This window comes from Corvus moneduloides, chromosome 1 (genome assembly GCF_009650955.1).
Source record: "Corvus moneduloides isolate bCorMon1 chromosome 1, bCorMon1.pri, whole genome shotgun sequence".
Classification (NCBI taxonomy): Eukaryota; Metazoa; Chordata; class Aves; order Passeriformes; family Corvidae; genus Corvus; species Corvus moneduloides.
The window spans coordinates 152,526,997-152,550,691 of NC_045476.1; the positions used below are offsets into that span (position 1 = coordinate 152,526,997).

Here is a 23,695-nt window from a genome sequence, read left to right on the forward strand (position 1 = left end):
GTGTTCCTGGTGTATGGTGTGTGTGTGTGTGGTGCTCGGTTTCAGTTTTGTGCGCATTCCTAACCATCACTTTGAAACATCATTATTCGGTTCTCTAAACTTTTTAAAAGCTATCTACTACCTGGCTTTATTTTTAAAACATTCAGTCAATAGCAGGCTATACTATCAATTTTTACTATAAGAGCATTCATGGGCCACGGTCAGGGACCAGGCCGGGGTCTATTGCGCTTGGTGATGTGCACAGCATAAAAAAATATTATTACAGAGATTAGTATCTAGTTTCTTCACTAATTTTCCCCATAGTCCAAAGCATTTTCTGGAATTCAAGAGACTGCCTTGATGGAGTACATATAAAGTACATATAAAAAAAACATTTAAAAAGCAAGGTTGTAAAAAATTTTGGAATCATAATGTTGTGCTTTAAACCCACGTTATTTTTCAATAGGTCAGGGTTGTTTCCACGCTTCGAGAGCAGAGCTGGACAGACGACAGCTGAAGAACCTGCCTTAAAACCCATCTCACTGTCTCCTTCAAATATTCCCCAAACAGCTTTTCCTTTCTCTCAGTGAAGAGGAAGCTGACAGGACAGGACAAACCCTGCCCCTGGCTGCGGCAGCAGAGGCAGCATACTCCTGTTGCTTCCCTGTCCCTCTCCTCCTTTCCACCCCAAGGCAAGGCCGGCCTCACTTCTGGCCAGAGGATGACAAAACGTTTGCTTCCCAAGTCTGGTCATCAGCCAGGCTGGGAGGAGAGCAGGCACTGTTACCCTGGTAGGTCAGGGCACCCTGAGCACAGAACCCCTCTTCAAGTCACCCCCAAGGCCCAGCTCTGGTTGGTTGTCCCCAGCCCTCACACCTCACATTTTCCTCCCCACAGCAGCATTTCCTCCAAGCCATGGACAGAGGGACCCCTCTCCCACCTGATGCCCATTGCACATCTTCTTTCTCCTGCAGCCTTCCTTATAAAACAAGCTACCACCCCCAAACCCACATTTTTTCCAAGCATTCCTCCTACTTTCTGTTTGCCTCACCCTCTCCCTCATTATCCTGGGTCTTGCTTTTGTTTGTCTTGGCTATTTTCGGCTGGAGGCTCTTTGGGGAAGGGAATACAGTTTAAATGTCGTCTGCTCAGGATGTGTTCAAGTCATTCCAGCTGAGTGAAGTTGAATTGATAAATGAGGCACAAACTGACTGAGAAGTGTCTACCTGAGCATGGGCAACTGATTAACTGAATCAGCTTTAAGAGGTATAATTCATTAAGCATGTGTATCTTTAAGTTTAGGGGGAAAAATCCTATTTTGAAAGGCACAGGTAATAGTTTAATGCTAAATTTTCCCAGGAAATCCAGTCCAGGCCATACTCTACTGTAGTGAAGCACAGCATGTTCACATGGTAGTTATAGCAAAAACTGTAGGTTCTGGCTCCAAGCACCTTCTTCACTATTGTTATTCCTGAAGGACCACAAACACTGTATTGTTTACAATGAGAGTTACATATAACTATTTGAAAAATGGAAGTATAAAGTATAAATTAAAACCCATGTACTAAGAAGCAACTGTGCTTTTCTCTAGAGTGATCTATCTCTGTGAAACAATTTTAAATTATATTTCTACTTGATAATATAACTATACTATCAATTACAAAATTGTTTTATATGTAGACAGGATTCAGATGATATTGTTTACAATGTGTGTGTGATCTTAATTTTGTTGCCAGTAAGATCATTATTCTCACTTTAACACCTAGAACACCCCAAACCTCCACACCTGTCAGAGTCATGGAAACATCTGGTATCTATTTTGCAAATGTGAGACTCTGTTGTTATAATCTTTTAATTATATGTAAAACCACTTTCTGTTGTAGAAGTATGTAAATTATCCCAAGTGAATCAACACAAAACTAGGAAATTTTTGTGTGTTCAGCACCATTTCTCAGCTACACTGATAAATGAGATGCTAATAGCATGTGACATTTAAAAGGGAGTTTATTCCTTTTGATAAGAAGGTGATGTGAGAATTCAGTGAAAAATGAATCCCCAGTATTTTAAATTAGTATGTCCCATTTTTATCCTCTGTATGGAGAGCAATTCTAATGAGCATCTATTGTATTAACCAGAAATCTCTTTCTCATTCTTTGCTTAAGTTCCTCTCATCTGTAGTAGAAGAATATTTGTCATACAAGCCTAAATGCTTATGGATTTCCTTTCCTTACACAATGGAAAAGAATATGTTGAATATTCAAGCTCTGTTCACATGGTTTAAAGAAAAAACCCCAAGACGACAGTCTCTCTCTGAAGCCACCAAAGCCTTTGGTGTGTATTGTGAATGACCACTGGTCCATAAAATTGTGAGCTTTTGATAAGACACTCATCCACTCTCTGTTCTGTTTTTATGGGGCTCAGGGCTTTGTAGGTGCCTCATCCTGTAGCTGAGGGAAATGGTAAATGACTATTTTTCTTCTGTGACCTCTCTGTGTTCCCTTCCTTTAAACACAGTGGCAGTATGTGAGGCTTTCCAAGCCTGTCAGGCCCATCCATCATCTTTCCTCCATGAAATTACAAGCTGTGGTTAGGGCAAAGGTTGTGAGCTCTCCAAGAACATCACTGGGCCAAGAGTGGTGCTGGCCTAAATGTGTCTGTGGAGTTGTAATCAATTGTATCACAACCACCTGGGCCTTTTAGACTGGAACCATTAATACTTTTTTAGCTTCTTCTACATCTTTGCAATGACCGTGAAAATCCAGTGCTCATCAATATTTACATGGTTCACATATTAACTACTAGACCAGAGAGGGAGTAGCAGAGACCCAGGCCCAAGATAAGGTGCAAAATCCACATAGTCTGTCTTTGTAATTAGTTCCTACATCAGAGTCAAGAGTAAAACACCAGTCAAAAAGTAAACTGAAAAATTTAATTGTTTTATAAAATAAGATTATGAAATTCTATATAAAAATCCAGCTTCTTAAATATGGTACATTCACTTCCTCACAGAATATTTAAATATTCAGGTCACTTGAGCTATATTTTCACCGTATTTGAGTTAAAATCATTGGATAAATTAAAACATCCTTACCAAAAGATACCACAACTTATACAAATAATACTAAGCAATAATACATTTTTTTAAATACAAAATGTAAAGAAATTAATAACTCTTAGGGCATGCTACAAAATTTTGCCAGAAAAATATATGGAATCATTTTTGTTTAACTAGAAAATATACAGTGTGCTTTCCATTCCTCTTCCTAAAATTCAGTCTCATACAATTTCCATTTAACTTAATAAATATGTACAACAAAAATGTTTATTCTTTGAAGAATATAAATAGCAAATACTGGAGTAGAGAGCCTGGTCTGGCATTCCTTTCTCATCTAGTGACTGTAGTGGGACTTTTCAACTCTGAATGTGCAAAAATGCAGAATCAGGCTCTTAGTGTTATCATTGGGTTAACAGCTTACACAAAAGTGATTTTTATTAAGGAAAAAATAAACCTTCAAAACCACTGCAGGAGACTTAGAACTATTCCAGTCAGGCATTCCTATAAATAGTAAATCAAAATGTGGCGAAATAATGTTCCAGTTTAATTACTGCTGGCAGTAATTAGAGAAAAATAGTCAGTGGAGAGAGAAACATATCTTGAGCTAGACACATCTTACTTTCACAGATTTAAGTTGGTTCCCTACCATTTCTAAAAAGAGTTTCTGGTATAATCTATACATTGTAAATCTGTGAAGAAACTTAATCACCTTTTTCAGACTTTGGATGGTTCGTTTTGGAAAGTGGTACATTTTCAAGTGCTTCAGTCCGTACATTAAACCTGTAATGGTGTCCTGGTCACCATTCTTTATTCTCCACAGATTGAGAAGCTTCAGAACTTGCTCTGTGGGTTGACATAGTTTCATTGTGCGCTCAACATCTTCTTTTCCCACCTTCTTGCCTGGTAAGCTTGCCATCAGCATGCTGAGATGTTCAAAGGTGAGGTTCAGGTGGCCAACATGCTTGAAGACACTGTTTTCACAAAGATTGATATCTATAGAAAGTAAAAAGATAAGAGAGGTAAGTACAGAACATTACAACTTTACTGTAGCCTGCAGAAAAGCTTCCAAAATTCCAAGGTGAGTTTGCTTTCCAAATACCTTTGCTTCAAATAATTCTCTCATCTTTGCTTTTTTAGGCTTATCTATTTTGTAAAATGTTGTGTGTATGTGACAGGACTCCTAGTATTTGGTTCCAGTGAATGAAAATTTAGCTCATTCTGTTCAGAAATGCCTAGGCAAGCTTTGTTAAAATAATAATTTTGAATTTTGAAGTACTCTATACACTTCACAGTCTGACATAAGCATACATACTAAATAGCAGAGGGTTAAAAAAACATTTCTGCAGCATTTTTCAAATCTATTCTGAGTGGACTATATGCCATTCGAACATGGTGGTTGTTGATGGTGGCTTACATGAAAAGGGTTGGCCTGACTGTTGTAAGAAACCTTGCTGTTAACACTGCAGCACTATTTCATCTTTGAAACCTGTCTTGGTAGATTCAGCACAAACAAAGCAGTGAATCAGCATGACAAATAGGTACCAGAAGGGAAAAAGAACGGAAAGCCTGTCTGTGTATTCCTCACTCCCATGTGCCCGCACCCTGTGGATAGATGTCCCAGTCCAAAATATCAACCTCCACTTTATAGAAGACAAATTGCACTCTCAGCTGCAGGCAACCAGCTCCCTCTAACCTCAACTGCTCAAACATTACAGTGGGAAACACTTTCCTCACTTGATCAAAATTCTTCGTATGTTGTGCAGTCTCAAAAGGGGACCTTGGTCATGGCACAACACACGCTCCAAAGCGGGCCACAAGTCTGGGAAGAATTCAGTCCTTGACTGATCTGGAGAAGTGGAATTCTGTTCCTGCTTTCCCCCATCTTCTCTATGCTCACTGCATCGATGTATCTCAGTCAGCCCCTGCAGATCCTTCTCCAAGCACAACACATCCCCAGGGGGTATTTGATCCCAAACAGTTTTTAAAATGCCATTCAGAAGGTTGTTTATAATGCACATGCTGTCACAATAAGATACCTTGGATAATCTTCTTGACCATATCCTGTTCTTTGTTTTGCTGCTTCCATATTTTCAAAAGCTGAAAGGTCTGCTCTTGAGGACTGTGCCTTTGTTTAATCCTTTCGATATCTTCTGTGCTAACCTTTGTCCCAGGCAAGCTGTCTGCTAGTATGTTCAGCCACTTAGGTGTGAGATGAGTAGGAACAGCAAACCTGAACATAGCCTCCTCACACAGGGTTACATCTGAAATGAGAAAGAGATGTCAGTTGTTCTGATCTCTTACCTTGACTCAGAAAAAAAAAGCAACAAAAAAACCCCAAGAATGATAAGAAAACGTGTTAGTAAAACAGACTAAGAAGTTATCTTTATAGTGCTGTTTCTCTTTCTGCTCGAGTTCTTTTTAGTCTGAACTACAATAGTTAAAATTCTACTATGGCCATCACCATAGCAGGCAAAGAGCTAACAAGCTAGGTATTTTTATCCCAGATTTTGATAAATTAATTTCAATGATAACTAAAGGTATGTTTTCAGAGCATTCTTCTTTAATGTGATACACACCTATTCCACATTTTTGAGGTGTCATATCTGTATTTTCCTGACAGATGTTGTCACGAACCTCATTTCCTTTCAAAGCTATTTTGAAACCCAGGGCACTACAGTTGGTGTGCTTAAGACAGGTTGCTTTGGATGAGGTTTCATTTGAGAAAAATCCTTCTGGACATCTCTCACATACAGTGTCACTCTCAGCGGTACCTGTGGAAACAGGAAAACAATGCATTCAATTATGTATAACCTCAACTGTGGAAAAAAAATTTAAAAGAATACAGAAAGCAAGGAAAACATTCCTCTAAACTGTCATGCTTCTGTTTTTTATGTTTGCAATCTACTAAGGAATCACTTAAAAAAAAAAAAGACAGAAGATGCCTAAAGAGAATTATGTTCCTGCTGGTGAAATACAGTAAATAGTACTCTTAAATATGCTTGTTACCAAGTTTAAAATCAGTGATCACTGGTTAAATCAGTAATTTAGTAAAGTAATATCTTTAAAACCTCAATTACTTGAATCTGTTCAGACATTACACTATGTCTGATCTTCATCCTTCAACTGTACAAATATTCTGTAAAGCAATTAAATGGCAAAAAAAGTGTTCTGAATTTCACTCTGCAATAACTGCCCAGAACCTTACTTGAATTACTTCAGTTCTAGATAAAAATACAACCCAACTAAATATCAACTAAAGACAACAATTTTGAAATTCTTTTGAGGTTTGAATTAAGTACTATTAAAAGCAAAGAAAGCAGAGTAATCAATGTAACAAAAGTATTTAATAGACATACATGTTTCGCTTGGTGATTTATAATGCGTATTTTTACTTCAGAACTAAATATATGATACAACAACAGAATGACAACATATGGTTCTAGCACATTTACAAAGAGGAAGAAAACTAATCCATGAAATCTGAAACTATGCAGTCTAACCACTAGTGTCAGGAAAGTAACAGCACCAATAACTGCTGTATATTCACTCTTAATTCATCCTTATTCATCCAACATTTAACAAGTGCCTGACGTTTGGTATCTAATAGTGCATTAATGAACATGAACTTAAGCACGTGCTTAAAATTTATTCGAAATAATTGGAAACTATACTTGAATTAAGAAAATACCTCCATCTAGTGTATTTTTAAAGTATTTACATGTGGATGATTATTTTAATGTTAGCGTTTAAGTAATATTCTATTTATTTTGGGAAATCCTTAGAGAAAAAGAGTATGAATCTCAGGTTTTGAATCAGCTGTGAAATAAAGAATAGTGCTTGCATACAACCTGACTTAGCACTTCATCAGACAACGAGTGAAAACAAAGGAGTTTATAGTTGCCAGAGACCCTGTATGTAGCCAAGCAGCTCCCAAATCCTGTGCTTTCTGCAGCCACAGCGTTGCCCTTGTGCAATGTGCACTGCCTGCGGTTATGGGCTGTCCTGAATCAGCTGGATTTTAGCAACTTTCCCTGCTACAGACAGGATGCTGTTGTGTTCTGGCAGCAAGGAAGTGGAAGAAAGGAGTGTTCCCGCAAATGGTGCATCGTTCTGCTCAGAGCTTCCTGCCTAATCTTTGCAGCACAAGAGAGGAATAAACCGGGTAATCCATCAGTGTTCTCATCGCTGAGCATAAAGTCACCCTCCAGCTCTGCCAGGTTCTTCGCTGTTTACCTCGCCGCTCTTGTTCAGGGCACAAACTGCCGCTGTCTGCCTGCCCCTCTGCCACTCCCTCCAACTCGCTTGGAATCCCCCATTCGTCCCAGGGAAACGGCAGCCGCCACCGGGGAGACAGAGCTGCCTCACAGCAGTGCTGCTTCCCCAGTACAGTGATACCCTGCCTCGCATAGGGCCGGCCGTGGCAGAAAGGAACAAAGCCTTAATCTGCACTCACAAAAGGGGATTACAAAAGCAAGGTGATATCCCAGTGTAATCGTGGACAACTGGCACCGGGGAAACAGATTTCTAATGCTTTAAGCCTTAAATGAGGCACTGGACCACACCACCTCCCTGTGTGGGAGTGAAATCATATTTTTCTACTCTTAGGTTTTATTCATCTGAATTTGCATCATTACAAAGTTCAGGGCTATCATATGGAACAAGGCAGTAACACAGTGCAGTACGTGCTTATTAAATTCTTAATTGCTGCCTCACCTCAAAACCTGATTATTGACATAGGGGGAAGCAATTATTTTTACAATGTTTTCATTCCTTGTTTGAGGTCTGCTTGGGTTCAGCTGGTTCAATCTGATGGTCTTTTGGAAACCAATTTTTCAAGATATTACAAAATTCAACATTTTATCTTTAAAAGTTTGCTTCATTCTGAGCTGAAGGATTGAAATTTGTCTGCCACATTTCCTTGTGCTCACAGGGATGCAGCATGCTGGTTGCTCAGACAATTTATACTTTGTTCACCTCCCAAACATTCTTTCTGAGAACTTTGTTTCTGGCCCCTTTTGACTTGCTGCCGAGATACAGTGGAACCTCATTAACCCAAGTCCCTGGGTATAATAGTTTAGGTTAATGAAGGTTTACAATATGGAAATGGGGTAGCTGCCAGTGGAAATGCTTAACAGTGGAAGGGCATCAGGATAATGCTTCATCAACCAATTACTCAAGGACTAGTGAGCAGCTACAGCAGTGACATTTCTCCTTACATCAAAGCTGCTCTCCAAGGAGAGGTTCATAACCCAGAAAAGGGCTTCCAGCCTGTCATTCAGCTCAGCTCTAAAATGTAGAAGCGAGCCCTAGTGTTTCTCACTGCAGGTACGTCATTCCTAGGGAAATCATTCAGTAGGCCGGAGACGGGTTGCCTGTGGGTGTCTGAGACGCTTTGATTTTCTGCATTTCCTTCCTCAGTGCTCCTCTCCAGACAGTGATCAAGCTCTGATACAATGACAGTTTACAATTCTTTCAGGCTGTGTTAAATACTGGAGCTAAACTGGGCCATGACATTTACCAAACAATAAATGATGTATTTTGTTTTGAGGGAAGAACATATTATTGGTTTAACAATTTATGTTGTCTTAAATGAAGAATACACTCCACTGAAAAGTGCTGCTTTGCTCTATATCCCCATCAGACATTCAGCACTGTGCCAGCCTGCTTGACAAAGAAATAGTTGTTTGCTTGATAATAGTAACAGTTTCCCTAAGAATTCCACTTAGGATGGTGATAATTAATTATTACCACATATTGCTGTGATGCTAGAGCTATATTAATGTTGTTATAATTATACACTTGGTGTCAAATGTAGTGCTCCTGGTGTTTGTCAAGATACACAGTTGCTTGAAACAGCAGATTTCAAAACGAAAACATTATTATTTATCACACACAAACACTACACGCCAGATAATGTTCCTTTAAAAGACGCAATCCATCATGTTTCTCATTAGAGTGCAATTTGCTACATTTGCTACTGCCATTAAGTTATATATTACAGCAGGAGCAGGGTATTCCACTGAGAAACCTTCATTTGGCTACAGTCCAAATGATACAGACTAGAACAGGTTCAATTGGCTTTACAATTTACTGTCCTGCAATTTCATCTGGACAAGCCTCTTGCCTAATCTTGTAACCGCCATGAATCGCGGACGTGCGGCAGGGCTCTAATTCAGTCTGTGCCTATGGAAGAGCGGCACCCACCTGCCTGTGCAACACCGAACCCGGGCGGACACTCCGTGTGCCTCAAGCAGAACTCGAGCTCCAGGTACCTGCCCTTGACGCACTCGCAGACGCGGTTCTGCGTGCTGGAGCACTCCTGCCTGACGAACTGCAGCTCCTTGCACACGGTGCTGCAGTACTGGCACTCCTCGTTGCTGTTCCACTCGTCGGCGTAGTACTGAGCCGGGCACGGGGCGCACTGCGTCGGGCTGCTGGCGCTGCAGTGCTGCTTCACGTAGCTCCCAGGAGGACACTGGTCACACAGCAGCTGGCGAGATGTTCCTGGGTCGTAATGGAGATACTTAGGGGGAGAGTCATCCTGGATGGTCCACTTAACAGAAATGTCCAAGAGCTAGTGACAGGAAAATAAAACACCACTTCCTTTTAGTTCCGGGGAGCACCATGATCAAAAAGAAACCTGCACTTTAATGAGTTTATGAGTCTACTCATGTCACTATCCTCAAACAAATATTTGCGTTAGAAATTGCCAAGATACTGGCCAGCTTCCAGACTCTCCCATGTCTATCTTAGAATGGGAAAGTTTCAGGATTTTATCTAGCAAATCTTCCCGACCTAAGTGATTCCTTGTTCTTCCAGAGATGTAGATCCTATTCTTCTCCCATTTACACCCTTTTAATATCACTGGGCAATGGCCTTTTACTGCCTGGCACCAGAGAATTTATCTGATGCACAGTCAGTGTGGGGATTATGCACCCCTGTGTTCTTGAGTACCTCAGATGCAAAAGCAATTGTGCCCGAGCATATGAATCTGACCAGTGTACTACACCACCACCACACCTTTAAAGGTGATTCCTCACACTATTTTGCTTACACTATTTTTTTACCAGGAATTAATGGCTAGAACAATAGAGGTTACTTTTTAATGCTTTCCACTTAATTTTTCACTGATACGCAGCAGCTCTTGGGATGCAATGTGGCAGCTACATCAAAGGGGAAGACACAGCTGGAGACAGAGGCAGAGAATGACGCAGGTTATGAAGGGCACATTAAGTACTTAATTGCATGAGCTGGAAGAGACCAGGCCAATGCTTTCATTTCCTACCTAAAACCACAGGCTCACAGCTGTTGTGAGAATCTGGTTCTGTACAGGCATATGCAATGACAGCTACAGTCCTCCTGCTTCCTACAACAGCCTGCTTTGCTGGTGTGATTTGGGACCTAGTGATCGGAGACATCCTGCCCTGCTGCAGAGACAACCTCCATATCCCTTTGTTCTGGTCTTATAATTGAAAATTTGGTTCTGTGATTCCACCGGTCTACCACAAAAATAACTCTCGAGAACCACCCTGATCCCCACAGGGTCTGCCAACAGCAGACTCCTCCTCACTGATAACCCAGCTCTGTCCCAGCACTGTATGCATGTGCCACTTCTCTTCCAAAACCTGTACATTTTATAAAGATGAAGTAAACTGGCTCTGACTTAAGATGTTTTTCTTAAGTGTATCAAATCAAATTATAGATCTGACAGACTTATCTGTGTTGCTATTTTAATCCCCCTCAGCTAATACAGAGTTGCCAATTCAATTTCAAAAATGTATTTCTTCTTTTCCAAATGTCCCCAAAGTATAAGTGGAATTAACTTTTTTTTTTTTAAACTCTGTATTTCCTTGAGATGCTTCATTTAAGGGCCTCACTTCTGCCACATCATGGCACTTCTAAAGCCATAGTCTTATTAAGTTTGGAAAGGACAATTCAAAATTTCATCTGCATTAACACAAGTCACAATAAACAACTTAGGTGCTTAACTTGGGAACTCTTATTGCTTAAGCAAATACTCTTAAATGCATTCTCCTGTTGCCTGTCTATGAATCCACTTTTCATACAGCTATAGTTAGGCTGAGGAATGAAATGCAGATAGTATGGATATTCCCTACAGCCTCTTGTAGCTACCTTTGACTAAGTCTGATAACTTATCCAATCTGTGATTTCTAGAGGTAGAGATCTCACTTTTCTTGTGGTCTCAATGCACAATACCTTTCATTGTGAGAAATTCCTTATTAGTCTTTGAAGTTTGATGAGCAAATCCATTTTCCTTAAATGACTGGATCTGGTTCATGTGATCTATTTAACAAAGAGGGCGCAGCACATTTTTTAATAGTGAGTGGCTTTACATTGAGGAAAAATGCCCCCACCCTTGGTAAATCTACAGCTATGACTCTAGTAATAAGGAAGTCCTGGTAATCTCATTAATTGTTGATGTGAACAGTAAAGTTTTCTTCTATAGTTTTAATTCAGTAATAGATAATACAATTACTAGCATCCTAGAGTCCAAGACTTGCATGGACACATGCGCTCCCCTCACAAAACATATCTGACTACAATCTGTGGCACAGGCACTACAAGGACAAGAATCAACCCACACTTCATGCAGGTTTCTGTGGAAACCCAAGACAATTCCCAACAGAGGTAGAAGTGTGACACTGTGAAAATTATTAGGGACAGCAACCAGTCATATGGGCAGCACATCCTCATGCAGAAACACCAGTATTCCTGCTCTGCAGTGCACAGCTCCTAACAAACCCAAAGCTGTCACTGCACTATAATCTGCTCGTCTGGGTTGTGCCTCTGCCCTTGGTGACACATTTTCATGTGACAAACAGGTAGGTGAATCATTTCATGACTTTTAACTGTACTCCGCGACACGTAGGAGCAAGAACAACAAGATTTTATCTGTGTTCCTTACTCAACTATTTACAATGGAAACCATGTATGAGGCAAGTAAAGAATTTTGCTGCAGGGGATGATTCAGCATTAAAATTAATTAGAATTCAACAATCAGAGTATGAAAGCATAGGGGTTTGTAGGGGAAAATGGAGACGCTTCCTAAAGAACCTACAGCTGTGGAAACAAGCCAATAAAAATTGAAAACATTTCAACACAATTTTAAAAATTGAGCAAAACAATACTTGAACACTATGTGTGTGAGATATGCAGAGTTTTGTCTTTGGAAGAACCAATAACTCTGAACTAATAATGACAACCAGAATGTTATTAATCTAAATTAGCATAACCAAACCCCATATTAATAGGATTAATAAATCAGCATCACTAAAATCAGTCTTCCCATTTGATTTTTTTCTTTGTGCTTTTAAAACAAAAGCACATCACACTTATTTTCCCTTTTTTTCCCAGAAACACAAATTACATAGCTGCAGTAATCTGTTGATCAGTGGCTGAGCCACACGTATGCAGGATCCAACTATTTTATTTAGTGAAAAATTATGACATAAAGATTCTTCAGTCAAACTAAAGATATAAATGCAATCAATATCTCAGGATTTTACCAGAGCATTTTATACATCATTTTCAACATAGAGCTAGATTATCATCACTGCTACTGTTTGACTACTATGAGTTTATTAGCACAGTGAGCTGTGCAACTTACTGCCACAGGACATTGTAAACAGTCGAGTTCATGATGTTACCTGACATAGTAATAGATGAAAATCATAAAGGACTATTAAACATAAACGTCACCTTTTAATCAAGAAATCCCAAGCTAAAAATTGCTTGAGTCTGAGGACTGTTTTGGAAAAATAGTGATATTTTTCTGTCTTTTTCTTCCATGTCTTCTATGCATCAGGTGTTGACCACTGCCATAGACAGCCCATTTTAGGGCTTTTTGTTTCAGGATTTTTTTTAGACCAAATACAGCCATTAGTACGTTGCTAAGTACATTTCTAGACCTCAATCCCCAATACCACACTTCATAAGACTACTGTAAGTTACTTGATAATACTTAAAAAAAAAAATCTGCAAAATTGTCTTCTATGCAGTCTGAAAACACGTAGCACACTGGAGTACTCTGAATATTGATATGCAACCTGCAAATCAGAAGTTAGCTTTAAACCTACATCAAGTGCCAAAGTAAAAGCAATCTATTTCTCAGATGTTTTGCAAAAATTCAGTAGTAATGGTGGAAGATAATGAAATATAATTTTCACTAGTTTTACTGCAGCAACTTGGCACAAACAGAATGAAAAGACTTTTTGTCCCCCAGTTCCCAGAATAAGCTGGAGGGGAACATCACTAAATCGTCCTTTCTCCTGGCCTAACACACCCTGAGTTTGTGCTTACATTAGGAATTTGCATCACCTGTTACAGCAGATTTGCTGAGCAAAACAGATGGTGCTGCGCACCTGACATCCGCATTATGTATTATTCTGAGGGGATATTTTAGACTAACTTCAATCTGCTCTCATGGACAAGCATGCATTAGTGGTTACAGTGCATCTGGTGTGTCTCTGGGGTCCATCTCTGGTTTTACTTTCATCAGGCCAGTTTACTTTGGTAAATCTACTTTGTGCACTCCAGGGCTGCTCTGATGTGGAAACTTAAATACGGTAAATAAGGATGATCAGGAGAGGCCCTTCAAAAGGATGTTCCTAAGACAAATTAAAATGGTATTTAAATGAATTTTATGTCATTCCTGACATTTCCTCTCCTAAACTATGCTATGACCAACTTGATAGCAGATTCTTAGCTACATAAAACCTCTGATTGATCTGAATGCCCATATTTAAAGGTGGTCTACATACGAAGCACCTGAATCTCTTCTGTAAGAAACAGCACTATTTGAGCATAGGAAAATGCCATAATCAGAACTTACTAGTTTTGAACAATGGTCTCCCCAAAAGCTTCATAGAAAGCAAGACTTCTTCCATAATCATGCTGGCACTGGCCTGTTTTGCTCTTGCTGGAAAAGGTATATCATGTGCTAGTCTGGAAGAAGGAAGAAACTACAAGTCTGGCTTCAGTTGACGGGAATCAGAAGTAGGGACAATGAAAATGTTCATCCTATAACCCTTAAGAAACCAGAGCTGGCATCCACCAGTGCTGCACATGGCCAAATTAATGGATTTGTCATTCAGAAGATTGTGTAAAGTTCTGTTCATCTGTGTTTAGGAAAGGTTAATTCACTGGGAAGCGATACAGAGAAAGTTTAGAAGGAAATTGGGAGCTTCTTCTTGGAGAGGATCTGGACTTGTTCAATAGCTTGGCAAGTCATAACAGAAGCTATGAATTCAGTACAGGTAGACAGTGACCTCAGAGAGAAGAACTTTCTCTGTTAAAGGGTAATGCTGGCAAATGAAAAGGGGATTCTCTCATCAGAAGAAGATTGGGAACAGCCTTTCACTGAGAAGCAGGTGCAAGAAATGTACCTTAAATATAGCTCTCAATGCTTCTCTGAAAGTAGATATGACATTTGGTTTCCTGGAAGAGATGGAGAAGGGACTAAAAAGATCCAGGCAGCTTCTTTCATTTTTAAACCCTCAGCCAATCCTTTATATCCCAACATTGAGGGAAGCCAATAATGCTCAGTATGTTTTTCATCTCAACAAATTAATTTTTAGTCAGATACATTTCTTTCTAGGAGTAGTGAAATGCAAGGCTCAATTTAAAAAAAACCTCCCAAACGTTAGAGGTTTTTTTTGTTCTATGAATACGAAATGCTATCAGTAATAAAATAGTTATAGCAAAAGAAAACCTAGTATCACTAACTACATCTAACAACCTATTGTGTGAAATTGAGTTCTAGTGTCATGGGCTCAGTTCTGAAAGGACTGAAGAACTCAATCTTCATCCATCTCCCTGGGGAAAATCCTGGGCACCTCTCAGGATGCCTGTCTCAGTGTGAGAAATTGGGATGAACTGTAAATATTGGAAAGTAAGTCTAGTGTAAGTCAGTGTGATGCAAGTAAATACTGAGAACTTATTCAAGTTGAAGTATCCAAGGTTAGAAAGCTGTTCTTTCATTGTGTCACTCAGCACATTAGGCCTGAAGCTATATTTCTCCATACCATCCTTATGTCAGCATACACAATGCTAACATAAAAGGCCTGTGCAGTCCATTTATTTGAGTCCTTAGAAGATGTTTTTGAAAGAGAAATAATGTGATTGTAAAATTTCATTTCAGATACTGGGCATAAAAAAATACACGCCCTTTTCCTTCATCTTTAAATGTAAGGCAAAGAGCTGCTTGCTTTCTCTTGTTGAATTAAAATGAACTAGAAGACAAAGCACATGAAGTAAAAATCATTCAAGCATCATCCCTTTAAATCACTGCTTTGTGGCAGAAAAGAAAGTGGCTTTTCAGCATATGAAAATATTATTATATAGCTTGGCTTTGTGGTTTTGGGTTGTAGACTAAAGGAGAATGTTTAATTTGCTGAGAAAGATAAATCTGTTTCTGTTTTGCATTCCGCAAGTATTCCAAAGCATACTTTCTTGTGTGATAAATAATCTTTCAAGACATCTGTGAGATTGCTCCCAGTGTTTGCATTGGGTTCAAAGTAGAACCTCATAACTCTCCTACTTTGTCTTCTACACAAAGTATTTGGACAAAGCTAAGGCAGGAGGCCTTCACATATCCTCAGCCCTCAGGTAGAATTCCTCACTGAAATCATGCTCAGGCCCAGAGAAATCCCACTGGCAGAATATTACCGGATGATATTATAGCACTGGATGATATTATCAAGGTCCTCCTCATCAACAGCTTGTGTCTCAGATCCAGTATGTGACAATGCTGTGCTGGATCAGGTCCACGTCCACCTACTGAAAATAACCATTCTAAAATATTTGTCATCCTGGGAGAAATTACTCCCATCCGGCTCTCATCCTTCTTATCTTGCTGTTCTGGAGGCCCATGCAGTCACCAGATTTAACCTCTTTGGGCCAGCAGCTCTGCAGCACTGATGAACCATGGATTGCTGCAGGCTCACAAGAGTGCTGCCCAGACAAAGGACCTTTCTGCAGACCACAGCCGAGTGCCAGGTACACAGTGAACGCTAACATGGAGTCATTTTCACTGGTTTGAGTTCAGCTTATAAAGCTCTTCCACCATTCTGCTTCACTGTAATCCACTCACTTTGGATATAACAGAACCTACTTTTGTTTGGAAGACACTTCATAAAGTGAAGGCTGTTCTTTTACATAAGGAATGCAACTGGTGACTCTCCTGAGTGACCCGTATTGAAAACTGAGGCTATGAAACACTGTCTTCATTTCTCTACCAGTAAAGAAATACGTCAAAAAGTCAAGTCTTGTAGAGACTTTTTGAGGCACCATTAGTTGTCATTCACAAAGCAATTTAGGGGTCGAAACTACTGTTTCATTTTCAGTGGTAGGAAAATGAAATTCAGCTGAAGAGCAGTTTTATATCTTATCAAACAAGTGCTAAATTGAAAGTCTTCATTTATATGAGTTACATTTGCCTTGAAGCTTGTAGAGGGAGAAAGCAGGAAAAACTAACCGGATACTCTCCAAAATACATGTCTTACATTTTGGAACATTATTCACCAGAGTGACAGCAAGATTTAGAGCTAACCCAAAGCTGGGGTGCTCCCACAGTGACTACAGTCTCCCTTTGCACTAACATAATTTCTAACAGCTGACTGCTAGCTAGAGAATGTATGTCCAGTACTATGTGCAAACAGGTGTTTTTACAGAAGGAAAAAAATTAAGTTTTCCATGAGATTGAACAGTGGGTGTTGCTTCAATTTCGATAATATTTTTTAAAATTCTTCTGGTAACCTTAGTGTTTTATTTTTAACCAAGACACATGCAGACAGAAAGAAAGTCAGACAGAAAGATAACTCCTACCCTCGCGGGCTGCAAAGCCACTGCTGCCTACACACAGCAAACCCAACAGGCAAGCCAGAAAAAGAATGTCACATGTGCCCAGAGACCCAAAATAGAGAAAGGTCAAGTATAAGGGTCAAGATAGTTACGTGACAAGTAATGAGATTCAGCTCTGGGGAACTTCTTTCCATTCAGACCAATTTCATAATGTTTGTAAGCAGCTTTAGTGTTCCAAGCAAACAACACAAACATGAGTGCACCAGGTAACCCTTCTGAAACCTTAGCAAAGAGGCCAAGGTTCTCATCATGCTCCAAAAGTCTTTTTAGATACAATGTCTCCAAACTAGGTTTGGAGGTGTGTGAGCCAAACAAACACAACTTTGAACAACAGTTGTGCCTCCTAAAAGGGTTCTTATAAAACAGGTACTAAAGCTACTCTTCTAAGCTCTAGCACATCTGATAGTACTTGAACTTCACTAATTTTACTTGTCACAATAATTTAAAATAAATTGCATAATAATAATAGTAATAATGCAGTTGAATGATTAAGCTCTTTGTTATCTACTGCCACTGATGTGTTTCAGCTCCAAGACTCATCTGTCAGAGGATTAAGCTGAACTTCACCAAATGCTATTACTTTATGGGAGAACATGAATAGGCACATTGCATTTAATCAAGATCAAAATCCTGATGTGATTATTTTATGACAGCCACAGATAAGAAGGCAAGTTGATAACTAGATATTGCTGAAATTCCCAGATTAACTTCCTGTGATTTCATACTGAAAAAGCAGGCACAACATCAGACATGAAATGAAAAATTGTCCTGCATTTCAATCTGCCAACCACAAGCCTGACAAATTTTTCTTCCCTTGCACCATTAATTACTTCGGGTTTGTTTCTCAAAAAGCTCTTTCAGAAAGTTGTACAGAGAATAATAAACACGCATTACTCATCAGATCCTGGAAATCTCGTTGCATTTATAAAAAGCTTTCAGAATAAATGGATCTCAGTTCTAATGCTCTGCCACAACATTAATGCCAATGTACTCACCAAAACAACCCAGAAGCAAGTTATTCAGCCTGCTCTGAATATTATTTTTTAATGTTTTTCTTTGAAAGTTTCCTTATGCAAAAGATGAATAGCCTCCAAATAGATGTTACACAGGATCTGTCTGTAAGCAGGTTTTAATTAAACTGAACTCATATACAATTCCATATGACTAAATGGATTAAATAACATTTTGAAAGATTTACTGCACTGCTAACATCTCTAAATTTGCACCTGGAAGCATCTTACTAAATCACCAAGTAAACAAAAACTTTTTAAAGCAGGGGCTTATACCAGATTTAATAACACAACTTTTTCTGTAATAGCTACTGGCACAGCTACTAATTCATCACTTTCTTGCATATGAGGCTGAATTTTCTAAGCCAAGACAAGAACCACACACTTGTGGGGGTTTTTTTGTGGAGTTCACAGTGGTTTTCCTGGGTAAAAAAGCCAGCCCAGTATCTGAGATACCAAGAGTACCACTGCAGCAGAGATTAGAGGCAGGCAGGGATGGAGCTTTTGTAAATCAGAAACAAACATTCCAGCCTACAGTTTCTAAATTCATTACTTGATACAGGGTTTTGCTTCAGACCAATACGATGAGGCCTTACAAAAGGAGGGAGGAAGACAGAATAAAAGCAAAAGGAAAGCAAATCATGCCACTACCTTGAAAATGGGATGAAAATCCCTGCTGTCTCCCTGGAGCTGGACATGTCCATCACATTCCAAACTCACCAGGAAAGTTGGGAGAGATGAAACAAAAAGGGTTTACCAAGAAAATGGAGAGAAGGCAAAGCAACCCACAAACAAAAAAACAAACAATGCCCCCCCCCAAACCCAAAACAAAAACCCCAGAAGAGAAGCCGTGTCTCTCCAGCCTGATGTCTGAAGCTGCAATGCATCCTAGAGCCTATCTACCTCTCCGAAGGGACTCACCACAAGCGTGCAGCACAGGAACTTGTTCATTGTGGTCGGTGGAAGAAACCTCAGCGCGCTGGGAATCAGGCAGAGAGTCAGCGCCAGGCTCCAGCAGCTGCTTACATCCCCAACATTAAAGACACGATATATATATAGTCCCGGTGTAACAGGAAGCTTGGGCTCAGCTTTGATCACACATTCCCTGCCATGACCAAACTTTTCTTTCGAGCACTCCCCCTCACCTCCCCCAACCCTCCCTCCCCCCCCCCCCCTTTTTTTTTTTTTTAAGGAACCTGTAAAACTGGGTGACTTAATGGAACCCTTTGAGCGCCGTAACCACAGACTGGAAAATGCAGGAGGGAGTGTCAGGGGCTGGCCAGGGGAGGGTTTAATTGCTCTCTGTCTGGCTGTCTGGCTGAGCCGCCCTGCGCTCCCCTCAGCAGCGGGGCCGGAGGGGAGACTCCGGTTCCTTGGCTCGGCTCCCCGGGGGCTCCCAGCAGCGGGGCTGGCTGGAAGCAAAGGCCAGGGCGGGGAAGCTGAGGAGAAGGAGCGTCCCCGCTCGCTCCCCTTCCCTGCTGAGGCAGGAATGCGAGGGACGGCGCCCGCCTCTCGCCGAGGCTGCCCGAGCACCGCCGGCCTGCTCCGGCCCCGGGGAGAGGCTCGGGGGAGCGACGACACGGGGCCTCTGCTGTGATTTGCCAGCGACAGTCGTGCCTTCAGCATGCTCCTGCCCACAGGAGAAGCCCCACTCAGGGGGCTGTTCTTCCTTCCCCCCAGTTTAAGTTAGAAAAGGGCATTTTTCTAAAGCCGAAAGGACCAAACCCTGCTGTTCGTGCCTCCCGGGAGTGCTCCGAGGGCTCCATGGAAGCCCCGGGGAACCTGTGTGTGTGTCAGGTGTGGAGCAGAGGAAAAGTGCAGAGAAAGGATTTCTTCTCCCAACCTGCAGATAGCCATAAAGGATTATGGGAGCCTGTGGGATCCTGGGGTAGAAGCCAAACCTAGATGTGCCTCCAGATTTCACAGATGGTTTTCTCTCCCTTTTCACAGGCCAGACCAAAACCTCAGGTCTGGATACACCAGCTCTTGAGCATTTGAAACTGGGGCCCCTGTTGGCACTGGGCTGTGCAGTTTTGCCCCTTTGAGTCACAAGACTGAGCAGGATTGGCAAAAGAGTGAGGTGGAAAAAGCCTGCATATTTTTTCATAAAAATTCAGCTACACTGTCTGGAAACCATAATCTTCAAGGACAGCCTCACACATGCTTCCTTACAAATCCGTAACCATTTGAACATGCATCAAGCATAACCTAAGATTAAAACAGATGCTGGTTACACTTGTCACGATAATAAAAGTTCAAGACACTTGAATTAGTAGTAAGTTCTCCGTAAGAAGTGATGTGCAAACTGGCACAGAAACCCTGCCACCCGAGGGAACATAGCTGACATCTGTTGGGAAGCAGTCACCCCTTGATTGTATCTGGAATGGATGATGCAAGTGTTCCTGTAATCTTTTCAGAAATTTTAAGTATTTTAGCATACATTTGAACATACTGCCAGATAAAAGCACAGTAGTGCCAATAAACAAATTCTACCTGTATGTTCCTGCATTTTCATTGCGGGGCAGGGGGAAGGACTGTTCCTGACATGGATGTCTTTGTGCATCTCAGGGTAGCTATGTGTGAGTATGGTATTCTCCACAGAGGGACCAACTTCCAGTGTCAACCATAATGCTACAGCAATTCCATCAGCAGAAGTTCATAAGTTCTTAAGCAGAAGTTTAAACTAAACTACTTTTATCCTGTCAAAGGCCAGGAGCTGGACCTGGCAATGTGCCTCTTCTGATTGGAAGTGGCTCCAGTGTCAAGTCAGGAGTTCCTGGGAGGTAGGTGAGGCTGATTGCTTCCATCTCAGATACAGCAGAAAGAAAAGCACCAAACCCATAGCAAGCTCCCCATGGTTAATTAATACTGTTAACTGGATTTCAATGGGCTTTGGATGGAGCTTATATCCTCTCATGGCTGGTACCAGCCATAAATGCCCAACAGCTGGCTCTGTAGAGAAATAAAAGTACAGATAATAAGCCTATTTCAACAGGTTAATGTGTATGGACAATAGTGTTCATATCAGAATTTTCTAGAGATGGAAATATTTTATGCAATTAGCCAGACCAGGAAACAAATCAAAAGCCATTAAAATTCTTCAGCTGAAATTGGTGCTATTGTTAAGAAGTGGCATCTTCTTCAACACAACTATTTTGTGTATATTTTTGTTCAGAGTTAGATATGCTGATTTCTCTGAAAAGATGTTCTTCATCCCTAAGCAGTAAAAAAAACAGACAGAGGTCAATGAGAAGAAAACAGATCCTCCTCAAGCTCATTCAACTAAATGGAAAGGGGGCAAGGCGTATCTGTTTCAATGACAATTGCAGGTTTGGACAGCTGCTAAGGAGACCATCATCTTAACCATACATGAACATGAAAGTTTCAACTATCTAATCTCATTGGAGTCTACAGAGCTAGCTGTGGATGTTAGGAGAGAACTTGTACTTAGCATGTTTGATCCTGAAATCACATACACAATAAATACAGGATCCCACACTGCCATTTTCCGTGTCACTTTCCAAAGAAGAACTGTGCTTTAACAAGGTTAAACTATAGTTTGAGTGTTTTCACAAGTGTTTTACAATGTTGCCACTTTGCCTTTGGGAATTAGTTAAGATGTGCTTTTGCAGAGCATAGAATCATAGGACAAGGCAGTAAACCCTGTAATAAACACTTATCCATGCTACAACCAAGTTGTCCTCAGCAGTGTTTAAAAGAACTACGTTTGTGACTACATGACATAACAGAGAAGGGACACAGCCTGAAAATATTTTTTAAAAGTTAAGTGCCTTAAAGTATTCATTATTCATAGTATAGTTTACAAAATGTCATAGGAAAAGAAACTAAAAAATCAGGTTTTCATCTTTCACTAACAAACCTAAGTGTTGAGTGTTACAGGCATTAAGTACTCCATTCCATTCCATGTTACAGGAATACAACTAGCTTATTTTAATTGTCATTAGTTAAAAGTGATGTAGAAACAGCCCTCTAGTTAACAGAAATGGTTCACTGCAACTTGCAACAGTACATAGGACTGGAGAAAAAGCACAACTTGCATTGGGCAGACTGAAGGTTACCAACAGTATGTTGCTTTCAATCTGTAGTGAAGTGCTTTTGGTAGGACATCAACTTATTGATTCACTAGTAGTCATATTTCCAGACAGGTATTTATCTTTCCCTGGTTTTTATCCTCACTATTTGTATTGCTGTCCTGGATGTTATTGTTGTTGTAAATCTATTTTTGTTCCCATGCATCATTATAATCATCAGGTCTATAAATGGCTTTGCTCTTCCAGCCTGTCTGATATCTGGAAAAATTCACAAGTCCCGACCAGTGAGTTGGTGCTGGCAGGTGAACTCTGCCTCGCTGAGTCATCTCAATATATCAGTGTGATGTTTATTGAGCCCAAGCAACAAACAGTGGGAAAACTGTGGCTTCGGGCTTGGGATGTAGAGTTCACCACATGTTGCATTTAGAGAACACTCAGAGACTCGTCATTAAGAGATTTCTGTCAAACTAAGGGGAAGAGGAAAAAGGAATCTCAAAAAGATCAATTGGCTCTGAAAGCAAACATATTAGTAGCTGCAAGAAGGAAACAATCTGGCATTCTACCATGCTATTATAGCTGTCCCTTAGAAATTAATCTCTCTCTTTAAATTACAAGAGCTGATGATCTGAACTATCCTGAGAAGACTTTGAAAATGGAGACTTAAAGGAAGCTGTTAATCTGCAGTCAGTGTGGTGGTGCAGGTAGCAGGAAAGCATGTCTCAGATTTGTCCAAAATAGGAGAAAACCTTCTGCAGCTACTTCCCTGTCCTTTTTCTCTCATATAACTCAGAAACCTTGGGAAAAAGATTTCACGCCAGTATATACTGAAGGAAGAGAAAAGGTATTTAGCTAATAATGTTGTCAAAAGAAAGCTTATACCTATGTGATTAACTGTGTGGCTTGTTTTATCTTGTAAGTGGATTTGCCTCATTTTTTAAATTGAGACTTTGTCTTGTTTTGTAAATCTGAGGCAGATACATGGGGCTAATATACAAAATGGAAAATCCCACTTGTCAAACTGTGTCCAGAGAAGGAAATACGGAGCTTGTCCTATCAAAACAGAACTTGATTTGGATTATAGGATTCGAAGGTTGCAATGAAGGAACTGGAAAATTAAGTCACGAAAGATATATAGCATTATCATCCCTAAAAAAAAAAAAAAAAAAAAAAAAAAAAAAAAAAAAAAAAAAAAATTAAATAGAAACATCTTCTCCAACTTCAAAGTGAAGAAGGACATATATTCTTGCTGTTTGGGCTTGTCTACTGTCATAGGTTAGCAAGCATAGTCCCGGAAGGGATGTCCTTGCTAAGGGGTGCTTACAGCTTCCTCTGGGACCTGGCAGAACCTATCAGCTGGCCAGTTTGAATAGGGACAATTCTTTAAGCCACTTAAAGTTGTGATCGCCTCTGTGATCCACACTTAAGAATAGACAAACCCCCCCCAAGCTCTCTCTCGTTTCCGGTGCTGGGACAGGTGGCTGCAGGCCCCGTGTGGGGGCCAGTGGGCCCGGCCCAGGCCCTGCTCGGGCCCGGCCGGGCCGGGCCACGGCTCCAGGATGACCCCCCAGTAGGGCTGTGGGCAGCCAGAGCGGCTCGGAACCACCCCCCACCCCCCCACTGCGGCCAAGATTTCAGCAAAGCGGCCAACAGCGATAAACCACACAGCTGCAAGGCCGAGGTGAGATTAACCCTTTTATTGCTGTGAAGAGCTGAAAACC

The 23,695-nt window shown here is 40.6% G+C and overlaps 1 protein-coding gene and 1 long non-coding RNA gene across 2 annotated transcripts; both read right to left on the bottom strand.

The window, feature by feature from the left end:
- Positions 1 to 2,888: 2,888 nt before the first annotated feature.
- On the bottom strand, positions 2,889 to 19,065 carry TNFRSF11B (TNF receptor superfamily member 11b). Its single transcript, XM_032132017.1, has 5 exons — positions 18,847 to 19,065; positions 9,239 to 9,608; positions 5,611 to 5,805; positions 5,071 to 5,295; positions 2,889 to 4,027 (listed from the first exon to the last, which is right to left on the bottom strand). Exons 1-5 carry the CDS (start codon positions 18,874 to 18,876, stop codon positions 3,639 to 3,641), a joined length of 1,209 nt encoding a protein of 402 aa, XP_031987908.1. The 5' UTR covers positions 18,877 to 19,065; the 3' UTR covers positions 2,889 to 3,638.
- LOC116454899 lies at positions 10,899 to 18,840 on the bottom strand. Its single transcript, XR_004244234.1, has 2 exons — positions 18,577 to 18,840; positions 10,899 to 13,999 (listed from the first exon to the last, which is right to left on the bottom strand). It is a non-coding gene; the product is annotated as an uncharacterized LOC116454899 (long non-coding RNA).
- Positions 19,066 to 23,695: the final 4,630 nt, after the last annotated feature.